General features: G+C 39.1%; 1 protein-coding gene across 6 annotated transcripts in view; it reads right to left on the bottom strand.

The window, feature by feature from the left end:
- PPP4R1 (protein phosphatase 4 regulatory subunit 1) overlaps positions 1–21,351 on the bottom strand; it is a 63,393-nt gene that overhangs the window by 35,363 nt on the left and 6,679 nt on the right. For 3 of the 6 annotated variants that reach the window (XM_041399338.1, XM_041399340.1, XM_041399339.1), the window contains 2 exons: positions 12,344–12,479; positions 7,404–7,510 (listed from right to left, as the gene is read on the bottom strand). In XM_041399338.1, coding sequence (XP_041255272.1) covers positions 7,404–7,510; positions 12,344–12,479 — 243 coding nt within the window. The remainder of the gene's footprint in view (positions 1–7,403; positions 7,511–12,343; positions 12,480–21,351) is intronic. The other 3 variants (XM_041399341.1, XM_041399344.1, XM_041399343.1) reach the window with 1 other exon arrangement.

Here is a 21,351-nt window from a genome sequence, read left to right as displayed (position 1 = left end):
AGGCTGATGCTGTGACCACTTCCATGGGGAGCCTGTTCCAGTGCCCAACCACCCTCAGGGTGAAGAACCTTTTCTTAATATCCAACCTAAACATCCCCTGACACAATTTTATCTATCCTCTTCTTCCCCCAATGATAACCTTCCATTTCACTCTTTTTTTCCTTCTACATATGTAGAACATATGTATTTTTCCCTTTTGATTTCTATCATATCCCATTTGATCCTTCCCTCTGACTTTCCTACCTCTGTTGAAGATAAAATAAAAGCTAGACAAGTGGAAATACACTACAGCCAGAGCCCATCCCTTGTAGCTTAGGAGTCCAGCAGAAAGGCTGATGTGTCTGATGCATGTGCTGCTTCAGTAGTCAGGCTCTTTTCTCCTACTAACCAGAAATGGATTTCATTACTGACTGGCAGAGCAAGGAGCGAAACACAGACTAATGAGGGAGGGTAAAGTCACTGTTAATCACTCATCAGATGCACAGAGAGGCAAAAGAAGTTTACATCAAGCACAGGAGAACATTATTAGCATAGCACAAGGTGGGAGATGAGATATGGAAAATCCTGAAACATGAAGATGGGGAAGGGAAGAAAATGCAGCTGGAGATATTGGTAGCTGGGAAAGGCAAATGTTAGCATTCCCATTAATATTGCTTACATACGAAGATTTTTGTTAAATGAAATGCTGCACTATGTGCTGTTTGACAGGTAATGTTGGCATGTCTCAAAATATCAACAGCAGTAATTGAACCTACATTAATAAAGCCATTTAAACACACTATTAAGTAATTAGGGCTGTGAGGCCATCCACATTAAGAAGCCTGATTATAGAGCTTAAAATTTAATGACCAATTAGCCTAATAATTGTTTTCAAAACCAGGTTGTTTTGGAAACTGCATTTACAACTGATTCTTTGCAGTAAAGAGATTACTTTTCGTTCAGAAGAAAAACATCTTATCTGGCTATATTCAGACAAAGAAGCACCAGCCCTTCAGGATGCCATTTTATTCCTCCCTCCATCACTTCTTTAAAAAGATATTTATGTTCATCTATTTCATAGTAAGCTACATTACATATGTATTTTAGAAACGAAGACACAGACTTTCACTTTAAAAGAAACTTCAGAAAATAACATTTAAAGCTTCTGGAGCCTTTTGCACACTAAGCAAAATGCCAATAATGCAGTAATTCTGGCTGGGGCTAACTTTCAAAGCCAGTTAATTTTAATTCAGCACACAATGATGAAATCTTGTATTATCTAAGCCACTCACAAGCTGGTACAAAAAAAAAAAAGTTTGAATTATACTTATTTACTTAAGTCAGTAACTCAGACACAAGGCCCTTGTTCAAGCTCTCACAAGCCTGTGGCAAGTGTACATTTGAAAATGAAGAGGACCCAGCTATCTTAATACAAAGATAAGCATTTTTAATCTAACAAAGGTTTTTATGGGGGATAACTTAACATTTGCCAAGCCTATATGCCAAACTACTTCTGAGCTTGTATAGATTCAAAGGCATCGTAAAAACACCTAAGTGGGAAGTCATACCTAACATCCCTAAAGAAACAGAGAAATTACCAAGTGACTGAACAGCAGATTCAAAAGCAGTACAAGGTACCTTTCTTAGCTGTCACTACTCTAGAAAACTTGGTACCAAAGACAGCAGGGAAGTCCAGTTTAGGACTGGAAAATACCCAAATTCCACAGCAGAATTACAGATTTAACAGCAACACCCAACTACAGCAATGAAAACAAACACTGAAGCCTTACAAATAACTCAGATTCAGAGAATAACTTTCTTTAGCAAGTAAGGGCCTTGGGGGCAGGGGATTATTCCCCAAATGCCACTGATGGGTTTCTTCCATGGAACAGCTGTTCTGTGCTGCCATATACATACAACAGCAGCACATGACACTAGGGCAGAGCAAATCCTGTGCTCTGCCAGCACTGGGAGCAGCTCATGTCCAGTACCACCTGAAGTGAACATTTTTTGCCAGGAGAAACACAACATTTTGATGTCGTGATTGATTTTAAGGCTGCAAGTGTAAACTGCAACTAATTCATTACCAAGAGTCCAAACTACCCTGTCAGGAGAAGGCACACTTTATATTATTTGTATCTGCAGACACAATGGTAGTCAAAACTCTCTTTCACAAAATACAATTCACTACAACTCTACTCAAAGGGTCCAAATGAGTTTCCATCAAAAGCTATTTCTTTCAGATTTTTTTTTTTACAAAAAGCTTTTATAAAACCAGTTTTAGAGCTGATATTTGCTTTTGCCATGATGCCTCAAAAAATGTGTCTCGGTTAGCCAGTTGGTATCTCAATATATGTACCAATCATAGCAAACCATACTCTCATAATTTTCTTCCATCCTACTATCATATTTGGACCCAGGTATTTTTCTTGTAAAGATTATTTTTATTACACACGAAAACAGTATTTAGTGAAATCAAGATGACATTTAGGTTCTTAAAGTTTTATCACAGTAGAAGAAGAACAAAAATTATTAGAAATTCTCCTGCTTTTAAACACAGAAATGCTGTATCAGCATAGTCCCAGCTTATTAAAAGGTATTAAAAACAACCAAAACAAACCTGAAAAAAGCTAAAAAAAAAAAAAAAAAAAAAAAACAAAAAAAAAAAAAAAAAAAAAAACCAAAAAAAAAAAAAAAAAAAAAAAAAAAAAAAAAAAAAAAAAAAAAACAAAAAAAAAAAACACACAAACCCAAACCAACAAACCACAAACTCAAAGAACTTTAAAAACCCATTGAGACTGATTCTTTTTCAAGCAAAGACTGTGTCTGAAAAACATCAACCCCACTACAAGACTTCTGAAATTGCAAGGTATTAACAGGACAGAGGACTCCTTGGGCAACTTTAGGATAGCTGGTATTTTTAGTTCACTGCCGTACCTCCATTTTAGAAGACAGCATCAGTAGCCCAGAAAGAGAACAGATATTGTGTATCCTGGGTATATCCTTCAATTCCAACCTCATTATACCAACTACTGAAAAAAAAAAAGGGAAAAGTACCTCACTTTCTATGACTTGATTTGACAAGAGAAGACAAAGAGCTCCAAATTTAAAAGAAATGGCATAAGACTAACAAACATCAACAATTAGAAATGCAGTGACTTGTACTTAGTCATCGTTCAGTTTGACTTCCAAGTTTGTTGTTTCTTTTATTTATTTAAACGTGAAGGTTTGACTCCAGGATGGCTCTACCCATACAAATGTCTTTCCCTAACCAAGCAAGTTAAAACACACAGGCACTTTTACAATGTTTTCTTATTCCAGATTCAAGGGCTTTTATATTTTATGGACAAAATGGGGGAAAAATACTATAAATGAAAAGAAGCAAGACAAAAATTAAGAAGTCTAACAGTAACAACCTTAAACATACACACACACAAAACCCAAAACCCCTGCAACAAAACAAAAAAGCCAAAACAAACAAAAAAAACCCAAACCCCACCGTGCTGCAGCATGAGTAACAGTCAAGCCCATATATTAAGAAGATACAAAGCAGATCTAGTTCCCTAATGAATTTTCACATGGTTTAAAACACAAGGCTATTCTAATAACCTGTCTTACCGAAACCAGCCAAGTCCAATACTGCAACTGCTCGAGGCACAAAGCTCACAGTTAAGTTTGCAGAAATTTAATTTGTGGGGCAGCTGCAGAATCCAGCGCTACTAGTTTGGCAGATCTGAGACAACTTCTACAGTGCAGGAAAAGCCTGAACTGCTGCTTTTACTGACGCTGAGAAAATATCAGCCCTGACTAAAAATGTACCCCACCCTCGTTAAAGGCAACAAATTGATTTGAGCTTAACTCTTGGCTTCTACTACGCTTCTGCCTAAATAAACTTCAATTTGACACACTTAGTTGGTCACCAATGAAAAGCCTAAGGCTACAAGTTGCTGCAAGAGGACATTTTCCCTTGGACACATCTGTCCTGTTTTCTAAACTGAAGTGGAGCTTCAGAAAGTGTCTGATGCTCAAAACTATTCACAGGGCCACACAAACAGGCAACTGTACATGCAGATTTCAGAAGCAGAGCTTTGCTAGGAAAGCACTCTATAAACAGTAGCATGCCACTGTTCTCAATTAAAGACACATTTTATTGTAAGTGAATAGTGACTTTTTTCCTTTTTAAAGAATCCTTGGAGGGGTACTCAATACAATTATGTAATGCTTACAACAGGCTACTTTTCCTGGCTAAACAAGGACATTCCCTCAGAGAAATAAAACCATGCATTTTAAATTAAGACAATAGTGACAGAATAACAGAAATCAGCAGAATGTATTTTTACCCTTGGAAAGCATTATCTTCTGCAGCTCCACAAGAAGGGAGAAAAACTAACACATATTAAATAGAAGAAACATTTTCTTCTCATTCAAGATTTAATACAAATTTATCTTCACAGCACACCAACAATAACAAAAGAATGACCAGATCTTTTCTGATGTTCTGCTGCAGGAATTTCTTCCTTCTGGTATGTCAGCTGTATCTAGCTATGTTGAAATCAAACCCTAAATTCTTTCTAGATAATTTTTAAGCCAGAATTCTGGCACAGCTCTGTCCACATAATTTTTCCCTTCATCCACTTCCCTGTGACTTTTTAAGCACTTCTTTTCTTTCACATTTGTTTTTAATTTTTCTTTTGCTTTTGCCTTTCATTTCAAATGCTAAGCAGTCCCAACATATTGATTAGCAACAGACACACTGGATCTACAGAGCCTTCCTACTCATAGCAAAGGGGGTGCACAAGCAAGCTCACTACACTGGACTTAAAGAGCAGACTTTTGGCATCTTCAGGGATCTGCTTGGTGGAGGTACCATGGGATAAAGCCTGAGGGAACAGGTGCCCAAGAAAGTTAGTTAATATTAAAGGATCACCTCATCCAAGTGCAGGAGCAATATATCCAAAAGAAGTAGTCAGGCAAAAACACTGGGAGGCCTGCATGGATGTACAAGGAGCTCCTGGACAACCTCAAGCAAAAAAGAGGAAGCCTACAGAGGGTGCAAGCAAGGACTGGTAGCCTAGGAGGAATACAGAAATAATGTCTGAGCTGCCAGGGACTGGGTTAAGAAAGCTAAAGCCTCAAAGAATTAAAACTGGTCAGGGACATTAAGGGTAAAAAGAAAAGGTTCTATAGGTACACCAGTGATAAAAGAAAGACTAGGGAAAATATGAGCCCTCTCTAGAAGAAAGAGGGAGACCTGGTTACCCCAACCAATGAGAAGGCTGAGATACTCAATGATGTTTTTCCCCTCAGTCACCAGTGACAAGTTCTCCATCTGAGTCCCAGAAGGCGGAGATGGGGATTGGGAGAATGAAAAACTGCCCACAGAAGACTAGGCTCAAGATCATCTAAGGAACCTGAAGGTACACAAGTCCATAGGACCTGATGCAGCACATCTGCAGGTCCTGAGGGAACTGGTGGAAGAAGCCACTATCCATTGTATTTGAGAATTGTGGCAGTCCAGTGAAGTTCCCACCAACCTGAAAAGGGAAAACAAACCCCTCATTTTCAAAAAGAGAAAAAAAGAAGACACAGGGCCATCTCACCTTGGTGCCTTTGCAAGACTATGATGCAGCTGCTCCTGGAAACTGTGAGAAGGCACATGGAAAATAAGGAGGTAATTAATGTGTAAGAGCTAACACAACTTCACTAAGGTCAAACCATTCCTGGCAGATTTGTTGGTTTTTTACGATGGGGTTAAAGTGTTTGTGGATAAGGGAAGAGCAACTGACATCATGCACCTGGACTCATGCAAAACATTTGACACTATCTCGTTAAGTCCTTGTTTTTAAATCAGAGAGACACAGATTTGAGAGATGGCCACTCAGTGGATAAACAGCTGGCTAGATGGTTGCACTCAAACAGTTGTGGTCAACAGCTTGATATCCACGGGGAGACCAATGACATCTGGAGCTCCTTAGGGGTCAATACTGGGACCAGCACTGCTCAACATCCTGGTGGGTGACGTGGATAGTGGGATGGAGAGCACCCCCAGCAAGTCTGCTCACTACATCAATCTCTGTGGTGGGATTGACATGCTACAGAAAAGGCACAGCAGCCACAGGGACCTTTATGTACCTGAGAAGTGGGCACACGTGAACCTCATGAATTTCAAAAAGGCCAAGAAAAAGGCCAACATTGGTACCAAGGTTTAGTGGGCACACGTGAACCTCATGAATTTCAAAAAGGCCAAGAACAAGGTCCTGCACCAGGGTTGGGACAAACCTTGGTACCAATGCAGGGTTAGTAGAGAATGGACTGAGAGCAGCTCTGAGGAGAAAGATTTGGAGGTGTTGGTTGCTGAGAAGCTCAACATGACCCAGCAACTTGCAGCTCAGAATGCCAAACACATCCTAAACTGCATCAAAAGCAGCATCAGCCAGCAGGGCAAGGGAGGGGATTCTGCTCCTCTGCTCTAGTGAGACCCCATATGGAGTGCTGCATCCAGCTCTGGGGACCCCAAGATAAGAAGGATTTAGACCTGTAGCAGCAAGTCCAGAGGAGGGTAATGAAACTGATCAGAGAGATAAAGAATCTGTCCTACGAGAGAAGACTGATAGAGCTGGGGCTGTTCAGCCTGGAGAAGAGAAGGCTCTTGGGAGACCTTACTGCAGCCTTCCAGTACCTAAGGAGGCCTGAAAGAGAGCTGGAGAGGGACCTTTTACAAAGTAGTAGCGACTTGATATGCAGTAATGGCTTCAAACTGAAAGAAGGCAGGTAGCAGAAAGTCTTCACTATGAGAATGGTGAGGCACAGGAACAGGTTACCCAGAAGCTGTGGATGCCTCAGCCTTGGAAGTGTTCAAGATCAGGCTGGATGGGGCTTTGAACAACCTGGTTTTGTGGAAGGTGTCCCTGTCCTGGTAGGTCCCTTCCAACCTAAACCATTCTCTGGTTCTGTATTTGCACCTTTACCAATTCTTGCTGCTTCTTACCTTCACACCTGGTTGCCCAAAAAGGTGTAAAGGAACAACTTCAGCATTTAAATTCTATCAAAACTTATGAGAGTGTTGCAGAGATGGTTTCCAAGTTTATTTTCAAGCCATGAAACTAATCTTGATCTACAAATCTAAAATAATCATGTAGATCTTTTGAGCAGCAAAAGTAAATAATAAAAGTTACTAAGAAATGTACTGTTGGAAAGCCACAGTCCTACATTTTGAAGGAGTGTAAATCTGTTGATGAAAATAGTAAGGAAAAAAGTAATCTTTGGGGGATGATTAAGAAAAATTAAATTTTACACTATTTTATTGAATTTGCAGAAGTTTAGTTTGAATATTGGAGAAAGAACATACTGCTCCTGTGCTAAACACAGGTTTAGCACCTCTGATTTTCCCACATCAACCCAGTAAAATGTTTAATGCTACCTACCTGAATCATCAGCTAATCTGCTGATTCTCTCCAACACAGCAATACAATCTCTCTCATCATCACTGACTTCTTTCAAAGTGTCCAGCAAACTTCGAGCCACCATTTGCCTAGTTTACAAGAAAGATTAAAAATCAGCATTATTTGTGTCCAGAAATACTGCTAAATCAAAAAGTTGTGAATCATAGAAGTTTCTTACACCAAATAGAATTTTACATATATTCACTTAAAATTTAATTTATAAATTACAGTAAGTTTAGTTAACCCTGCTTTGGGAATTCTTACTTTGATACCTGGCATAACCTTGAAGAACTGTAAGTTTTGAATATAACATTAAAAGTATCCCTTTTATTTACAAGGATAAGAGAAAGCAGCGACCAAGACCAGAAATAGCAATCATCTGCTAAGTGGGCAAACAGGAGCTGAATGTTAGGAAGTCAGAATCAGCCTTCCATCCATCCTCATCTATGAAGTCCCTAACTTGTTCCATACAAAGCAAAGTAACACTAGTATTGTTAAAATGTTTTTAAACAAAATTCTGAATTTATTTCACAAAAGCATGAACACTCAAGTCAAAGATTTTCATACCAATGGTGTTACAGCTGACATTTAAACCAATGGTGGTTGACATTTAAAAGTCAAACGTCATTCGAATGCTGTGGGTACATACTGTGAGTGGTGGGTACAAACTGTGAAAATAACATGTACTACCCAACCCATGTGTACCTGAGACATACATTACACAAAGTAGAAACATTAAGAAAATATTAAATAAGTCATAATCAACTCAGTTACTATTTCTAATACACAATGAAATTTTCTATAGATTAATTAATGAGTAATGAGATATAGTCAAAATTTGGGAATTTGTCCTCCAAGGTTCTGTTGCAGCCTACGCTACAAAGCCATATCCATCAGGTACCCAGAGAGCCCTAAATGGAGCTGGGAATGTGTGGCAATCAACCTTTCCCCTCAAAAACACCCTGCAATGGCATAACTTTTCTCGCCCTACTGGATAACGTGGGTTACACATCAGTTCAGAGAGCTAGCAGAATTATCCCAGGATAATGGAATGAGCCAAGGAACAGCCTCCAAGACACTGGTAGATCTGGTAACTCAACAAAACACTGAAGTAGCAAGTGTCAAGTGCCAGGTATTTCCAGAACTGAAGGACAGAAACACTTTTAGGATATAGCCTAGGTAAAAGCACTGTTGACAAACAGCACTGCTGCAGACAAGAGCAGATGCATACCTAACCTTTATTATGTCCACTACAAGCAGTGAACTTGAGCAGTGGTCAACAACTGAAAAGAGAACAGGTGGTTACATTCCTAGTGCACAAGGGAAGCTCAAGAACTTCACAATTCCATGCAATCAGAGAAAGGCAGAAGGTTTCCATGAATTCCCAAAGCTAAGCAAACATTTTCTCCTACTGAAAATCAGTAATTTAAATTTTTCACATTGGCCACTTGCAGAACTATTTTAAATTAAACTGTTTTGACATACAGGTGTATAAAATCTTCTAAAAAAACAAACTGAAGAAACCATTTGCCTTTAACGAATTTCTTCTCCCTCACTCTTTTCAACTCAACAGAAGTACATCTCTCAGCAGAGATCTTGGTACGCAGTTAAAATTCAGCCATAAAAACCCTAACAGAGGGAAACAGACTGCATGACACACTAACCTAGAAGCAGAGTTGACTTGGTCTTTTTAAAGGGCTGGACACCTCTGAAAAGAGAAGAGGAACAGATGAAGCAATTTCATAAACCAGCCTGTGTGGACACGTGTCTCCTACATATTAAATGTAGTCTTGGAAAGTGAGAGACAAGTCAACTAACCCACTGAGTCTCAGCAAGTAAGGAACCACAGTAAACAGCGCTACTGCCAAGATGTGCTTTGGTCTGAAGAGAAAAAGCAGCAATAATTCCTCATAGGCTTATGAAAAGAAGGATCTGTGTTCAGGAACTGCCTCACTATTCACATAGATTTATTGGTGAGCGTCCTACACTTCTGAGCCTTCTTAATGAGGAATGGAAGCAACTTCACGGCAATAAAGATTAGAAAAACCCACAAGGGATTTTAACACAAAAAAACCCCAAAAAGATACAAAAGCCATGCTCCAAACTCCACCAGCAACTAGCAACTGGTTTTTAAAGCAAGTAGGAAAAGGGAGTCATCATCCTTGTATGTATGTACACACACCAGTGCTACCAGACACAAGAAGACACTGTGGTTTAGGGTGATGGCTTTGGCTTTCTGCTCAATATTGACTCCTGCTGCAATGTGGTGTTGGATTATTAACGCATATCCTAGAGATGCTTCTCAAATCTGAACTGAAGGCTGCCTCTTCAATAATCACACCACAGCCAGACTCCCACTTGCCTTATTTTGCAGACAAACAGGGGTAATTTATTGTAATATTTGTCAGTTTCCCCTCCATTCTCATAGGCAACATCTGTGGTGCTTATGAGCAACACCTAAACCAGTAAAAATGTAAACCATAACATACCAAAAGTTGTCACAAAGCAACACCTTCCATCACTTGGGAAGCTGTTAAAGGATTCCCTACTTCTCTCTCTCTTTTTCAGTTAATCCTATCAGAAATCTTACATATTTAAACAAAGAAGACATTCCTATTTCCAGGCCTCATCTCCTGAAATTTTTTAGGACACAGACACAGATTCGTTTCCATCTCACAACAAGTGGCTGAGAAATCGTAAGTGCTCAAGGAATCCAATTAAAGGAGACTAGACTTTTGCAGCAGTTGTTAAAAATCCATTCACTTTAATCATTCAGTGCAATCACAGACTGCAAATATGCTGCACAGGTAGATGACTAACCAGATAGAAAAGGATAATAAAACCAAATGCAAAGAGAAGTCATACCTAAAATGAAATTTTAAGATTAAAACCTGTCATCCTAAAAGCAAATTCATCCAATTAAAGGGAAAAGAAACATCTTACCCTAATTCACCCAGATTCAATGATTATGTTTCAAGAATTTGGAATGTGTAATATGAAGCTTCCACAGAAATGCAGGTTCCAGGTCACAGAAACAACTGAAACATTATTAACTCAATCACAGTACTTTAATACTTTTCAACTACTCATTAGTAATTGGATGTGCTGATACCATACTAAGACATAGGAATAAACGAATGTAATTTAATTAATCTTTTTTGTATTAAATGCTCCAGTTCCTCTGCTTAGCAGAAATCCCTCCTATTATTCTGAGACTGACTAATGCTGAATCATCATAAACTGACTGCAGTAGTCACTATCATTTATTGTGATCTAAGTGCTACTCGGTTATACCACTAATAATTATCATTTGCTATTTCCTGTATTTTCTTATCCTACATAACGCAATAGGCCTACAAAGAGATCTAGGATTAAAAAATGTTTGTACCAGCAAAAATAATCCAAACAAGCAAACGCAGAGGGGAAAAAAAAATCAGGAAAAACTAGTTACTCTGACCACCTTTCCCTGCAGGAAAGCACAGCATGAATAAAGCTGGACAGAGCAATTAAAAGGATTCCCAGTTTATGCATGCCCATATCCAATGTAATCCATACTGAGAAATCAGACACAGTTTTTTCTTAGGCAGGCAAGTAAGATATTAGGAACAGCATTGTTGGTTAAAATTCAAGATACACAACTCGAGTTTCTGAGTTTGTTCTCCTCCCTATTGGCTTTTATTATAGAATTGTCACCTGGAGCCTGAAAGCTCCTATTCCCTCCCTCCTCATGGAAAGTCAAAACATGCAAAAATTCTCTCCTGGTAGTATAAGAGCCAATTTCATCTTAAATTGTAAAATACAGCAAATTTGGATTTCAGGAAAAAACAAAAATTGAAAATGACGTGTATTTCAGAACTTATAAGTGCATACAGGTTTATGCAGGTTGTAACAAGAGAAACCATTCTGCAATTTTCAGCTTCGATTCAATGGTATGTTCACACACGTAGCGTGGAATTTTAAGTACAGTTCATGTGACTAAAGTTAAGAACAGGGCTAAATCCTTTCCAAACCCAAGCCATGAACAACAAAACAGAGGCTATCCTATTGGGTGGCTGATCACAGACTTTGCTTCTGCATATTACTGTATTAAGAATTCAACATTAAAGCAAATACGCTTCATTAAAAGCTTACTTGAAGCCCAAACTAAACCGTGTTCAAACGAAATACCAGAAAATCTCAATGTTAACATATTTTATACACTTCTGTGATCATGTTAATGTTTACAGTTCCAATTAAACTATGGGTTTGAGTTACTCCATTCGAGTGCAGAACATCTGAGTGCAAGAGGATGGGATGGGGTGGGATGTGTGTCTGTCTGAAGTATGCTACAATACCTGTGCTTTTAGATGAAACAACCATCTCAGTGGCATTACAGAAATAAAAAGGGGAAATGCAGAACACAGTATTAACTGGGCAAATTCACTTTCAATAACCAGAAGCACCAATATTCAAGCTGTAAACTACAGAGGAGATTGATTCTGAAGTAAAGTTCTTGGCTTTCTCCTGGCAATCTCTTGGCTCTTCATTATGCTCTCCTGACCGTTCATGAAGTATTTTCTTAAACTTACTTTCACACAGAGTTATGGATGGACTTTATTATCACCTTACAGTCCTGTGCCAACAGGAATGTTAGCATCTGCAAAAAAACCTAAATTACGTTCTCCAATTAAGGAAGAAGTTCAGGAAGTCCTTCACTATAGTTGCTTAAAAGGTGAATTAATGTTTTTCTCTTACCATTAATATTTTGCTCTCTCTAAGTAGGAGGCGCATGAGCAAACAGAAGGAGGGGTGAAAACTGGAGTTTCATAAAGGTGTTGGGTTTTTTGAAATTATTTGTATTCCATGCAAATTAACTTCAGTCAGATTTGAATCAGATGAACAGTTTGCATACCATTAGCCAGACAGACATTTTAAAAGCATACCTGTTAAATATGTTCTCACTTGCAGCGTACTTGTCCAATCTTCCCAAAGGCGTCAACATCTCATCTTGTGAGACAAAGTCCAGGGCTGAAGGTATAATAATCACATCAGACTCTGAGCTGTAGTCATCCACACCAACTATCAGAGACATCAGAAATATTCCTTATAATCACAGTAGTTTGACACTAGAATGATGTCTGTTGTTGGTCTGAAATACAAGAGTCTAGGCAAGGTCCCACTGACAACATATTTAGTAACTGCATCACATTGTTCCCACCAGCTTCCCCAGCCCCCATAGTCTTTTCTATAAAAGTATGACTGGTGATGTATAAATGGATTTTGAGTAATTTTCTCTAAGTTCCCAAGTAAGATTCATCACTAAACTTCCTGAGTATTTTTATACCTTACATTTTTCTCAAGAAAATTACTTTTATTTAATTATAAAGTCAGCTTTTTGAAGACACCTACTCAAATCATAGCTGCAGGTAGCCCAAAGTTTATACAACATGAATTAAAAGACCAAAAAGACACTGTTCTAGAACAGAAAAATCTAAACTAGGCATGTCAAAAAAAAAAAATCGGTGTGTTGCTAGATCTGACTACTAAATAAAATGGGCACAAGTCACTTCAATTACTGCATAATTATTAACCAACAAATCATCAGGGAACTTCATATACAACATAGAACCAAAGAAGTGGAAAGAAGTCCAATCATGTTCTGCAGAGCTGCTTAAGAATTAAGATTTGAATTACGACCTTTTTAGTTTCTGTATGCCCTCAAAATTGCTCCAAAACTCAATCCCATAGCAAACACACACTTCTGGCTGCAAATGAGATCACCTGTCGGAAAGGTCACCTCCGTTAGTTCTGAAAACACAACACTACAGTACACTACCCCTATTCTTCAGTCTATCCAAATTTCTCTGAAATGCCTTTTCAGAACTTGTAAACAGAGAAGATCAGAAGGCAGACCTACAAGTCCAACAATGACTTTTTTAAAATAAACTCTACAAAAGGAAGAAAAAAAAAATTATTGTCCTCTACCTTCCACGCAATTATGCTGTGCTATATATATTGCTTACCAAATAGTGTGTCATTATTTTCAACATTCAGAACACATAAACAGCTACCACTGCTGAACATCTTCCTTACTCTACACTTCAAATGTCAAAAGACAAACACTGAGCTCTGGGAGACTTATACTTTTAGACATAAACTAAGGTAATGGCACCCTTTTACAAACAAAGTAATTCTCCCATTTTATACATCAACTGATCCCGTCCGTGCACAAAAGACCAGATTTTGCAGTTGCTGATAGGACATGAAATTCTTGCCAGGAATCAAATGAAAAAGCGATGGGGAAAGAGCAAGTGTGTAAGAACAATCTAAGAGATGGGAGAAAGGAAGAAAGTCTACAAGCCAAAGGAAATGAAAGAGCAATCTGAGAAGGGGAATTAGTGGTGTTAGATATTTGTAAGGTAGAGGATAGAATAACAAACTGCAGGGGGAGGAAGGGAAGGCTGAAAAGAAAGATCAGCTGCAAAAAGCTATTGCAACACAAAGGGAAAGTGTTTAGCAACTCCAGGTTTACATAACTGTTTGAACTTGTGTTTGGTTTGGGTTTGTGGGTTTGTTTGGGTTTAATTTTTGTTGTTTAGTTTGGGCTTTTTGCAAGAATCTGTTTTATTTTCACAGGAAGTGGGAGGCAAGTAAAAATGAACTCCTAGTGCAAGCTAGGACTGACTTTATGCCAGGTTAAGTTAACAAGAAACAGGCTACATCCTTTCACAGGCTCATAGGTCTTTAATTCAACCCACAAACCCAACTGAAAGCAGGGATTTTTCTGTGCTTTTAGTTCTGCCATCTCACACCTAGACTATTTCAGTGGAAGAGATCTTCAGCTGTCATCCAGTCCAACTGCCCAACCACCTCAGGTCTGACCAAAACTTAAATCACTTCCCTCTCCACTTCCCATTCTCAGGAATCTGCAGAAAGTAATGAAGTCACCCCTCAGCCTCTTTTTCTCCAAACCAGACAGTGGAATTACTTCTATCACAGGGTCCTATTTTTCTATTTCAGTGTCTGTTGATCATACTGTAAATTTAAAAACATAAATTAAAGAATCTATGTCAAAATACCAACATAAAAATAACTATACTGCTGACAATAATTATTTAGCTATCAAACTCATGAATGCAAAAAAATAAAATGCTGACCATTACATGCACCATCAATTTTACTCACTCAATTTCCCTGTTCTCAACCTCAGCCTTGTTCTATGTTCCTCCTTGTACCCTCTACATTTATTTTTCTACAATTTTCGCCTCTTGAATCCAGTTAAGTCAACCCAACTGCTAAATCCACTCTATATCAGATGTAAATACCAATGATAAAAATATGTGCATATGCTTACAATTTATCTGTTTGATGTCTCCTGCTAGTTCAACTGTGTGAGTTGTGTGGATTTAGCTCTGCTGAGTTTACTGATTGTAAAATTAGGCTTAGCACTACATTGAGCTTGATGTGCCTCTGCTACCAAACAGCATTTATTATTTAAATCATTCCAGCATCTCAGCTCATAGTCACATAAGAGATCATTCAAATGACAGCATCTTGATTAACACAGCTATCATACAGGGAAGAAATCAATCAGCACATGAAGCATTATAGTTCTTAAAGTGCTGTTACGGTTACATCACATACTTATTTTCACTTTCACAACATCTCTCCAAGTCAAGAGACAGTCCATTCTGACAAAGAACTCCCATTCCAACAAAGCCCCTCAAGTGGATATTTGCCTTCAACTTGCCACAAACATGAACATCACCAACATCTGATCACTCCTCATCTAAAATGCATAAAGGACATATTTTGCATTATTCAATTAACCAAGTCACTCTGCTATTCCCTCCACCTTACACCAAAACAGTGAACAAAAAGGCTGTTAACTGAATATTGCCACCCAACTTTGAGCACTTGGCTAAGTACCACAGGACCTTCTGTGAATTTTACAAATGCAAGCCACACGCCTAGACAACATAAGTGTACTGGTTTTGGCTGGGACAGCATTAAACCTCTCCAAGGTAGCTTATATGGGGATACTTTGCACATTTCCAACCTATTCACTGGGAGGACATCATGAGGAATAGAAAAGGCCCAGAGAGTGTTTAAGCCCTGTCTTCAACATTAACTAACACATCAGTGAGTTATCAACGCTAGTTTCAGCACAAATCCAAAACATTGTCCCAGATAAGGTATTACAGAGAAATTTAGCTCTATGCTGGTCAAAACCAGTACAAATTTTGGCTAATTCAAATGCAGAGCACACAAATTTCTTCCCGCTTCAGAATGCAGACCAGGTGACAGGGCCATGTATTACTTATCTACTGCAGAAAAGCCAGGGATCAATTTTCTTATTTTTATCTACTTTTCCAAACAGGTACAAGTAAGGACCAAATCCTCAGAAAGCATATAAGCTACAAGACACCACTGAAAACTACTGCTAGTGCAGAGCCTTTACTACCTTCTAATCTGGTCTTACGTGTTCACATGTAAGCATGCAAAAGTAGAGCTAGAGAAAACAGGAGTTTCCTTAAGAACACACTATCCTAGGAGTTCAAAGTCACTAGTGGTGTCAGGAGAAACAGCAATTGCATGATGATATCAAATGCAACCACAGTGCTTCTATTTCCATATATTCAAGTACCAAAGCAAAGATAAATGAATACATTCATAATCTATCCAGACAAAGTTTGAAAGTGTCTCTTCAAAACTCTACACAATGACTGCCAAACACAAGGAAGCATCACATAACAAGACAAGCACTGCCTTTTGCTTCCATGTCTGACTGCCATTAACTTCCATTAAGAAGACAAGTAACTCCTCTGTGTAGCTTCATTTTCCTACCAAAACACCTGAATGTTTTTTGTAGAAGTTGCTCAAAGCTTGTCTATCTGTCTTGCACCTGGTCTTTTGCTTCCATGTCTGACTGCCATTAACTTCCATTAAGAAGACAAGTAACTCCTCTGTGTACCTTCATTTTCCTACCAAAACACCTGAACGTTTTTTGTAGAAGTTGCTCAAGCTTGTCTATCTGTCTTGCACCTGGACCATACTGTACTGTGTGAAAATATATACTAACATTCCCTGCTTTAAGCTCTGCTGTTTCCCTTAAGTGCTCCTCTGTTTTATGGCAAGGACTCAACAATAACGTGACACAGTTATTAACTAATGTGAACTATACAGCAATCTTGCTGAGGCAGACTACATTTAGGGGTGCTCAGTCAACCACTGCCAAGCTTGGCTGAGCATACAACAACAAAACAGAGGTCCATTTAAAACTCAGTCCCCTATAAAACCATAGCCTCTAGGCCAATTTTCAAGGGAGTTGGTTTTTCTACTATGTATCTCACCTTCATAGGATCTTTCGCAAAGGTCTCTCATACTGAATATTTTACAGAGAGGTGCACAAAATCACATTTGAAAAACATAACTACTGGTTTTTCTTATTTAATAATGCACGAACCATTCTCTGCCATAGACTGTTCAGTAACGAGGCCTATATGTATTCTTCTTGTTCTTCTATATTTCCTATGAGCCTCATGGCAGAACATATTCTTCTTTGTTTTGGCACAGAAACTCAGTGACAAGAAGTCTATTTAAAAAAAAATAAGCAACTTTCAATTCTGAAAGCTGAACAACAAACAACTTTAAGGATTCAATATTTCCAGCTAATATTAACAGTTCTCTCATTTTATCTTCTGCATTCCCAAAAAGTTCTCACGATCTATTGCAAAAACTATGTGGCAGATATATCTACTAAAATGGACAAATTTTTATTCAATTTTAGTATAAACTACTTATTACACTCTACATCAATTGTTATCATATGAATATTCAGGATAATACAGCACTTATATGCAGAAAGAACTGAGTTCTGTTCTGCTGCTCAGGCAAGTAATTTTTCTGCTTAACTGTAAAGCAAGAATTGTAATCTTATGAGCCCAGACATTTGATATCATGAGCACAAAATAACAGCAGCAGGTTTTGTTCTAAATTACTGCCCTTCATGCTACAAGAGAGTAAATCCACCTTGGGTTCAGACTTTTGCGGAACATAAGCAGTATTCTCAGCCCTTCAATATTGTAAACACATTCATTTCTATGTAACTTTCTGTAAGAAACATCACTTTGCATCTGATGTGCTGCAAAGAGAAATTCACCTCAGCATGAGCGTTAATGCTTAAACATCTGCATTTGCTCACAGCTGGACTCACTACTCTTAACCCCTTCCTACTACTGCATGATGTCCCAGCTCTGTTTCTGTGGTGACAACACAGACCAAAGCATCAGTGACATTATTTCAAATTAATCTGCTACCACATATTTACTGCACTGCTTCAGTAACATTAACCAACAGCTATTGCAATGGCAATCACACAAATTTTACAAAATGTGCTCGTCATGCTGAATTCTACCACCCTGCATGCCCCATTCAGGCATCACTCACAGGTCATCACAGAACCCACCATCAGAAAGCAGCAGCTGGTTTTGCCATGAGATGCTTCAAACCTACTTTATTTGTTTTCCTCCTGCTGTAGTCCGAGACTGAAAATGCAACTGAGAAGCCACAAGATGTGTGATTCTACTCAGCAAAAGTCATCACTGCAAGTGATAATGCTAGATTCCAGCCCACCTACCATATTAGCAGAAACAAGAACCACCCTTCTCCTTCCGTGTTTCTCCCCTAAACTGGCCCATCAAACCATGGAGCACTATCAGATTTAAGCCTCTTATGAATGCCAAGTTACCACACCTGTATGCACAGACTTTGTTGTCTGAACTCCAAGTTTGGCGGGACTGGGTTTGGGGGTTGGGCAGGAGTAGAGAGGAAGGAGCAAGGAAGAGATAAGAAAAATGGAAATGCAAAGCAGCTATGACACAATTACCACATTAGCCCCTATGCAGCCCTTTGATAGCAGAGCTTGCTAACAGCTAGAAGCACAGACACAGCAAACTCTTTAAAATAAAGCTTCAGTACAGGTTTGGGGGGCTAGGGACGGGGAGCACTTAGCAGATGAAAGACACAGCAATCAAAAAATCAGCAGCTGTTTGCACACAAAACTGATGCAAGCATGGCAGAGCAAATTTCAAAGACCCAGTCATCTAAATGTAACAGGCCATGAGAAAATTTTTATTCAGTAAAGGCCTTCACAAAAAGATAGCTACGAAGCAGCCACGGGAGCTGAATTTCTCATCAAGCACCAGAGGAAACAAGGAGCAGTACAAAATTCTTTAAGGAGGAGAGGTGGAGCTACACACAAGTTTGCTTCTTTCAGGTATACAAAAACAGCACTGAAAATCCTGACTGGCTCGGAAAAAAAAGCAATAGTTCTATCTCATATTGCTCACTAGTCATTTATTTGCACAACAGCTGAATGCACCTTCTACCAATTAACAGTTTGACCTGCAACAAAAGCTGCTCCAGAGGAAACTGAAACAAAGAGAAGGACATCCAAGCTACCAGTTAAAACAATCAACAGTTTATATTCTGTCTGCCTATTTCCTGTAGGGAGCATGTCACGCCCATCACCAAGGCACTCAAGTTCCCTGCTATTTAAGTCTCGGTCTTCCACCCCTTCCAAACAACTGCATACACTTAAGAACTGTTGGAATGAGGCTGGAGTGAAGCAAAAGCCAGCTACTGCAAGTAGGAAGCTCCTCTAAGGTACTTTTTTCACCTCTACAAGGTTGTTACCATCAAAAAAAGGTATCCCTTTTCTCTCTGCAGAGCACTGCTGTTCATGGGATTTTCAACTGACCTTATGACTGACCGAGAATTTTGTAGCACTGGCAGGGAAATCCTACTTCCATCTTCAACCAACATGTTCTCTCTGCTCCTACCACAATAGGACACATACATCCACTGTGCTTGGGGCCATGCTCAAATTCTGCTACACAGCTGGGTATCTGGTACACACAAAACCACCAAGCTCTAACTCTATGTGCCTTAACTCTGGACTAACTAGAAGGAAGAGAGACATGAAGCAGGCAACTGAAGCTCAAACACTCCAAAGACTTGTGCAAGCTCTGCAGTGCTTAATGTGACACCATGAGTTATGATGTGTTGTTCCATTGTGCAGGGACTTTGACAGCATCATCGCAGTAACTAAAATACACTTACTTGGGCTAAATGCTGCAGAGAGGGCAAGCTCTACAACCAGTACATCCATATACCATAAAAACATGGCTTTGCAACATAAATCCCTTTCAACTTTCTAACTGTACTTTTCCTCTCTCTGCTTAAGTCCCAGACAATGTTCTTGAGACACTGCTTGACAGCTTTCAAAAGTGCAGGTGGGATAAACATCTGTGTTTTCTGGGCATACAGATAAAGTCTTGTTGCAACTCTCCACACTCTTCCTCTCTGTGCTCAGTCTGAAGTCTAAAACTGGTCTATGGGAGAAGGTTGAGCAGGACAGAATGCAGCGGATTCACTCTTAGGAAAAAAGTATGAACATGGTTGGGGTGTTCATTTCAATGCAATTTCATGTTTACATTACTTGCACAAGAATGCATCCCTACAGACTAATCAAGCTGTTCCTCCTGTAGGCTAGAGAGGAAGGAAAAGGTAGTCCTCTCCTCCATTCAAATATCTGGGAACTGTTCAGGCACTATGGCAACAACACAAAAAATATTCCCTTAGCGGATTTGTTTATCAGAGAAAAATGTTTCAACAGCCTGCAATATCACTCATATACCACGTCCATTTTATACATTAATCTATTTAGCTTTTCCAGAAACTGTACAGAGAATAACACATATTTATGCTACTACTTACCTCTCTATTTTCTTTACCTTAAAAGCAGTAAGAAAAACCCACCAAACCAGTGGTCCCAACCATCAGTGCAGTTGTTCTGCTGTTGCAAACAAACACCCTCCACAAACATATTCTGACACTCTTTAAGCACCCTACTGCCAGAAAGAAATGCAGCATCCCTCTCAAACCAAGGAACAGCCACATTAGTTTCTCTTATACTGTACCTTCTAAAGCAGACAGAGGAGCCCTGATATTCTGGGAACCTTTAGGGGCAGCTGTCCCTGCCTCGCTCTTCCAAAGAGGGAACTGTTCCTCCAGCTCTCAAAGCAGAAGCTATCCTTTCATCCAGTTCTGCACATGGTATAACTCTTGCAATGAAAACCTCCTGCCCACACAGAGGGAAAGTCTTAGCAGCAAAAGGCACACACAGGAAAGAAAAGCATTTCAGCTTCAACACACTGCAGTCTGCCAGCTCCACAATAGGTCAGCAGTCAGAAATAACTGCAAGCACCAAGGCTTCACTATCTTAAGCCTAGGATTTTGAACATTTCCAGCTCCTTCATGACTCTTTCACTCCCTCTGTTTTTTAGCTGCAAGTGGGAGAGAAAGGGAGAAGGAGGAGAATATCCAAAGCCCTGGAAGATAAATCATAAGAAAAAAAAACAAAACAAAACAAAACAAAAACAAAACAAAAAAAAAAAAAACCAAAAAAAAACCTGGCAACCTTAACTGAGGATCCCTGCCAGAGATGGAATAATAAAAGTTGGCTGGTGAAAAGCACATTCAGAAGTGCATCAGAAGTGATGCTAGTGGCCTCACAAAGCTGAAAGCCTAGAAAATTACTTCTTTTTCAAACCTCTACTAGGTGTAATGAAGAAAAAATGTGCAGCTGCATGAGAAAGGTTCATTAGCCTACACCAAATCAAGCACAATCCTTTCCTCACATCATCTTCTTTTCTCTAGGATCCTAAGCGGTTGCTGGAGAAAGAGAGACTAACCATTACCCACCTGAGACCACTAACACCAGAATTCCATGGGGACACTGCCATCCACCTGAGTCTCCCAGTTTCTATGAGGGTCAATCACCACATTAAAAGACAAAGAAATGAACTGAAGTGTTGGGAGAATTAAACCCTTATCTCTAGGGAAAACAAGGGCCTTAACAAGTGTGCTTCATTAGCATTACGGAACG

This window comes from Onychostruthus taczanowskii, unplaced genomic scaffold (genome assembly GCF_017590055.1).
Source record: "Onychostruthus taczanowskii isolate IOZ18803 unplaced genomic scaffold, ASM1759005v1 scaffold16, whole genome shotgun sequence".
Lineage (NCBI taxonomy): Eukaryota > Metazoa > Chordata > Aves > Passeriformes > Passeridae > Onychostruthus > Onychostruthus taczanowskii.
Note: the sequence above shows the minus strand (reverse complement) of the source record. Positions and strands in the feature narration are given on the sequence as shown.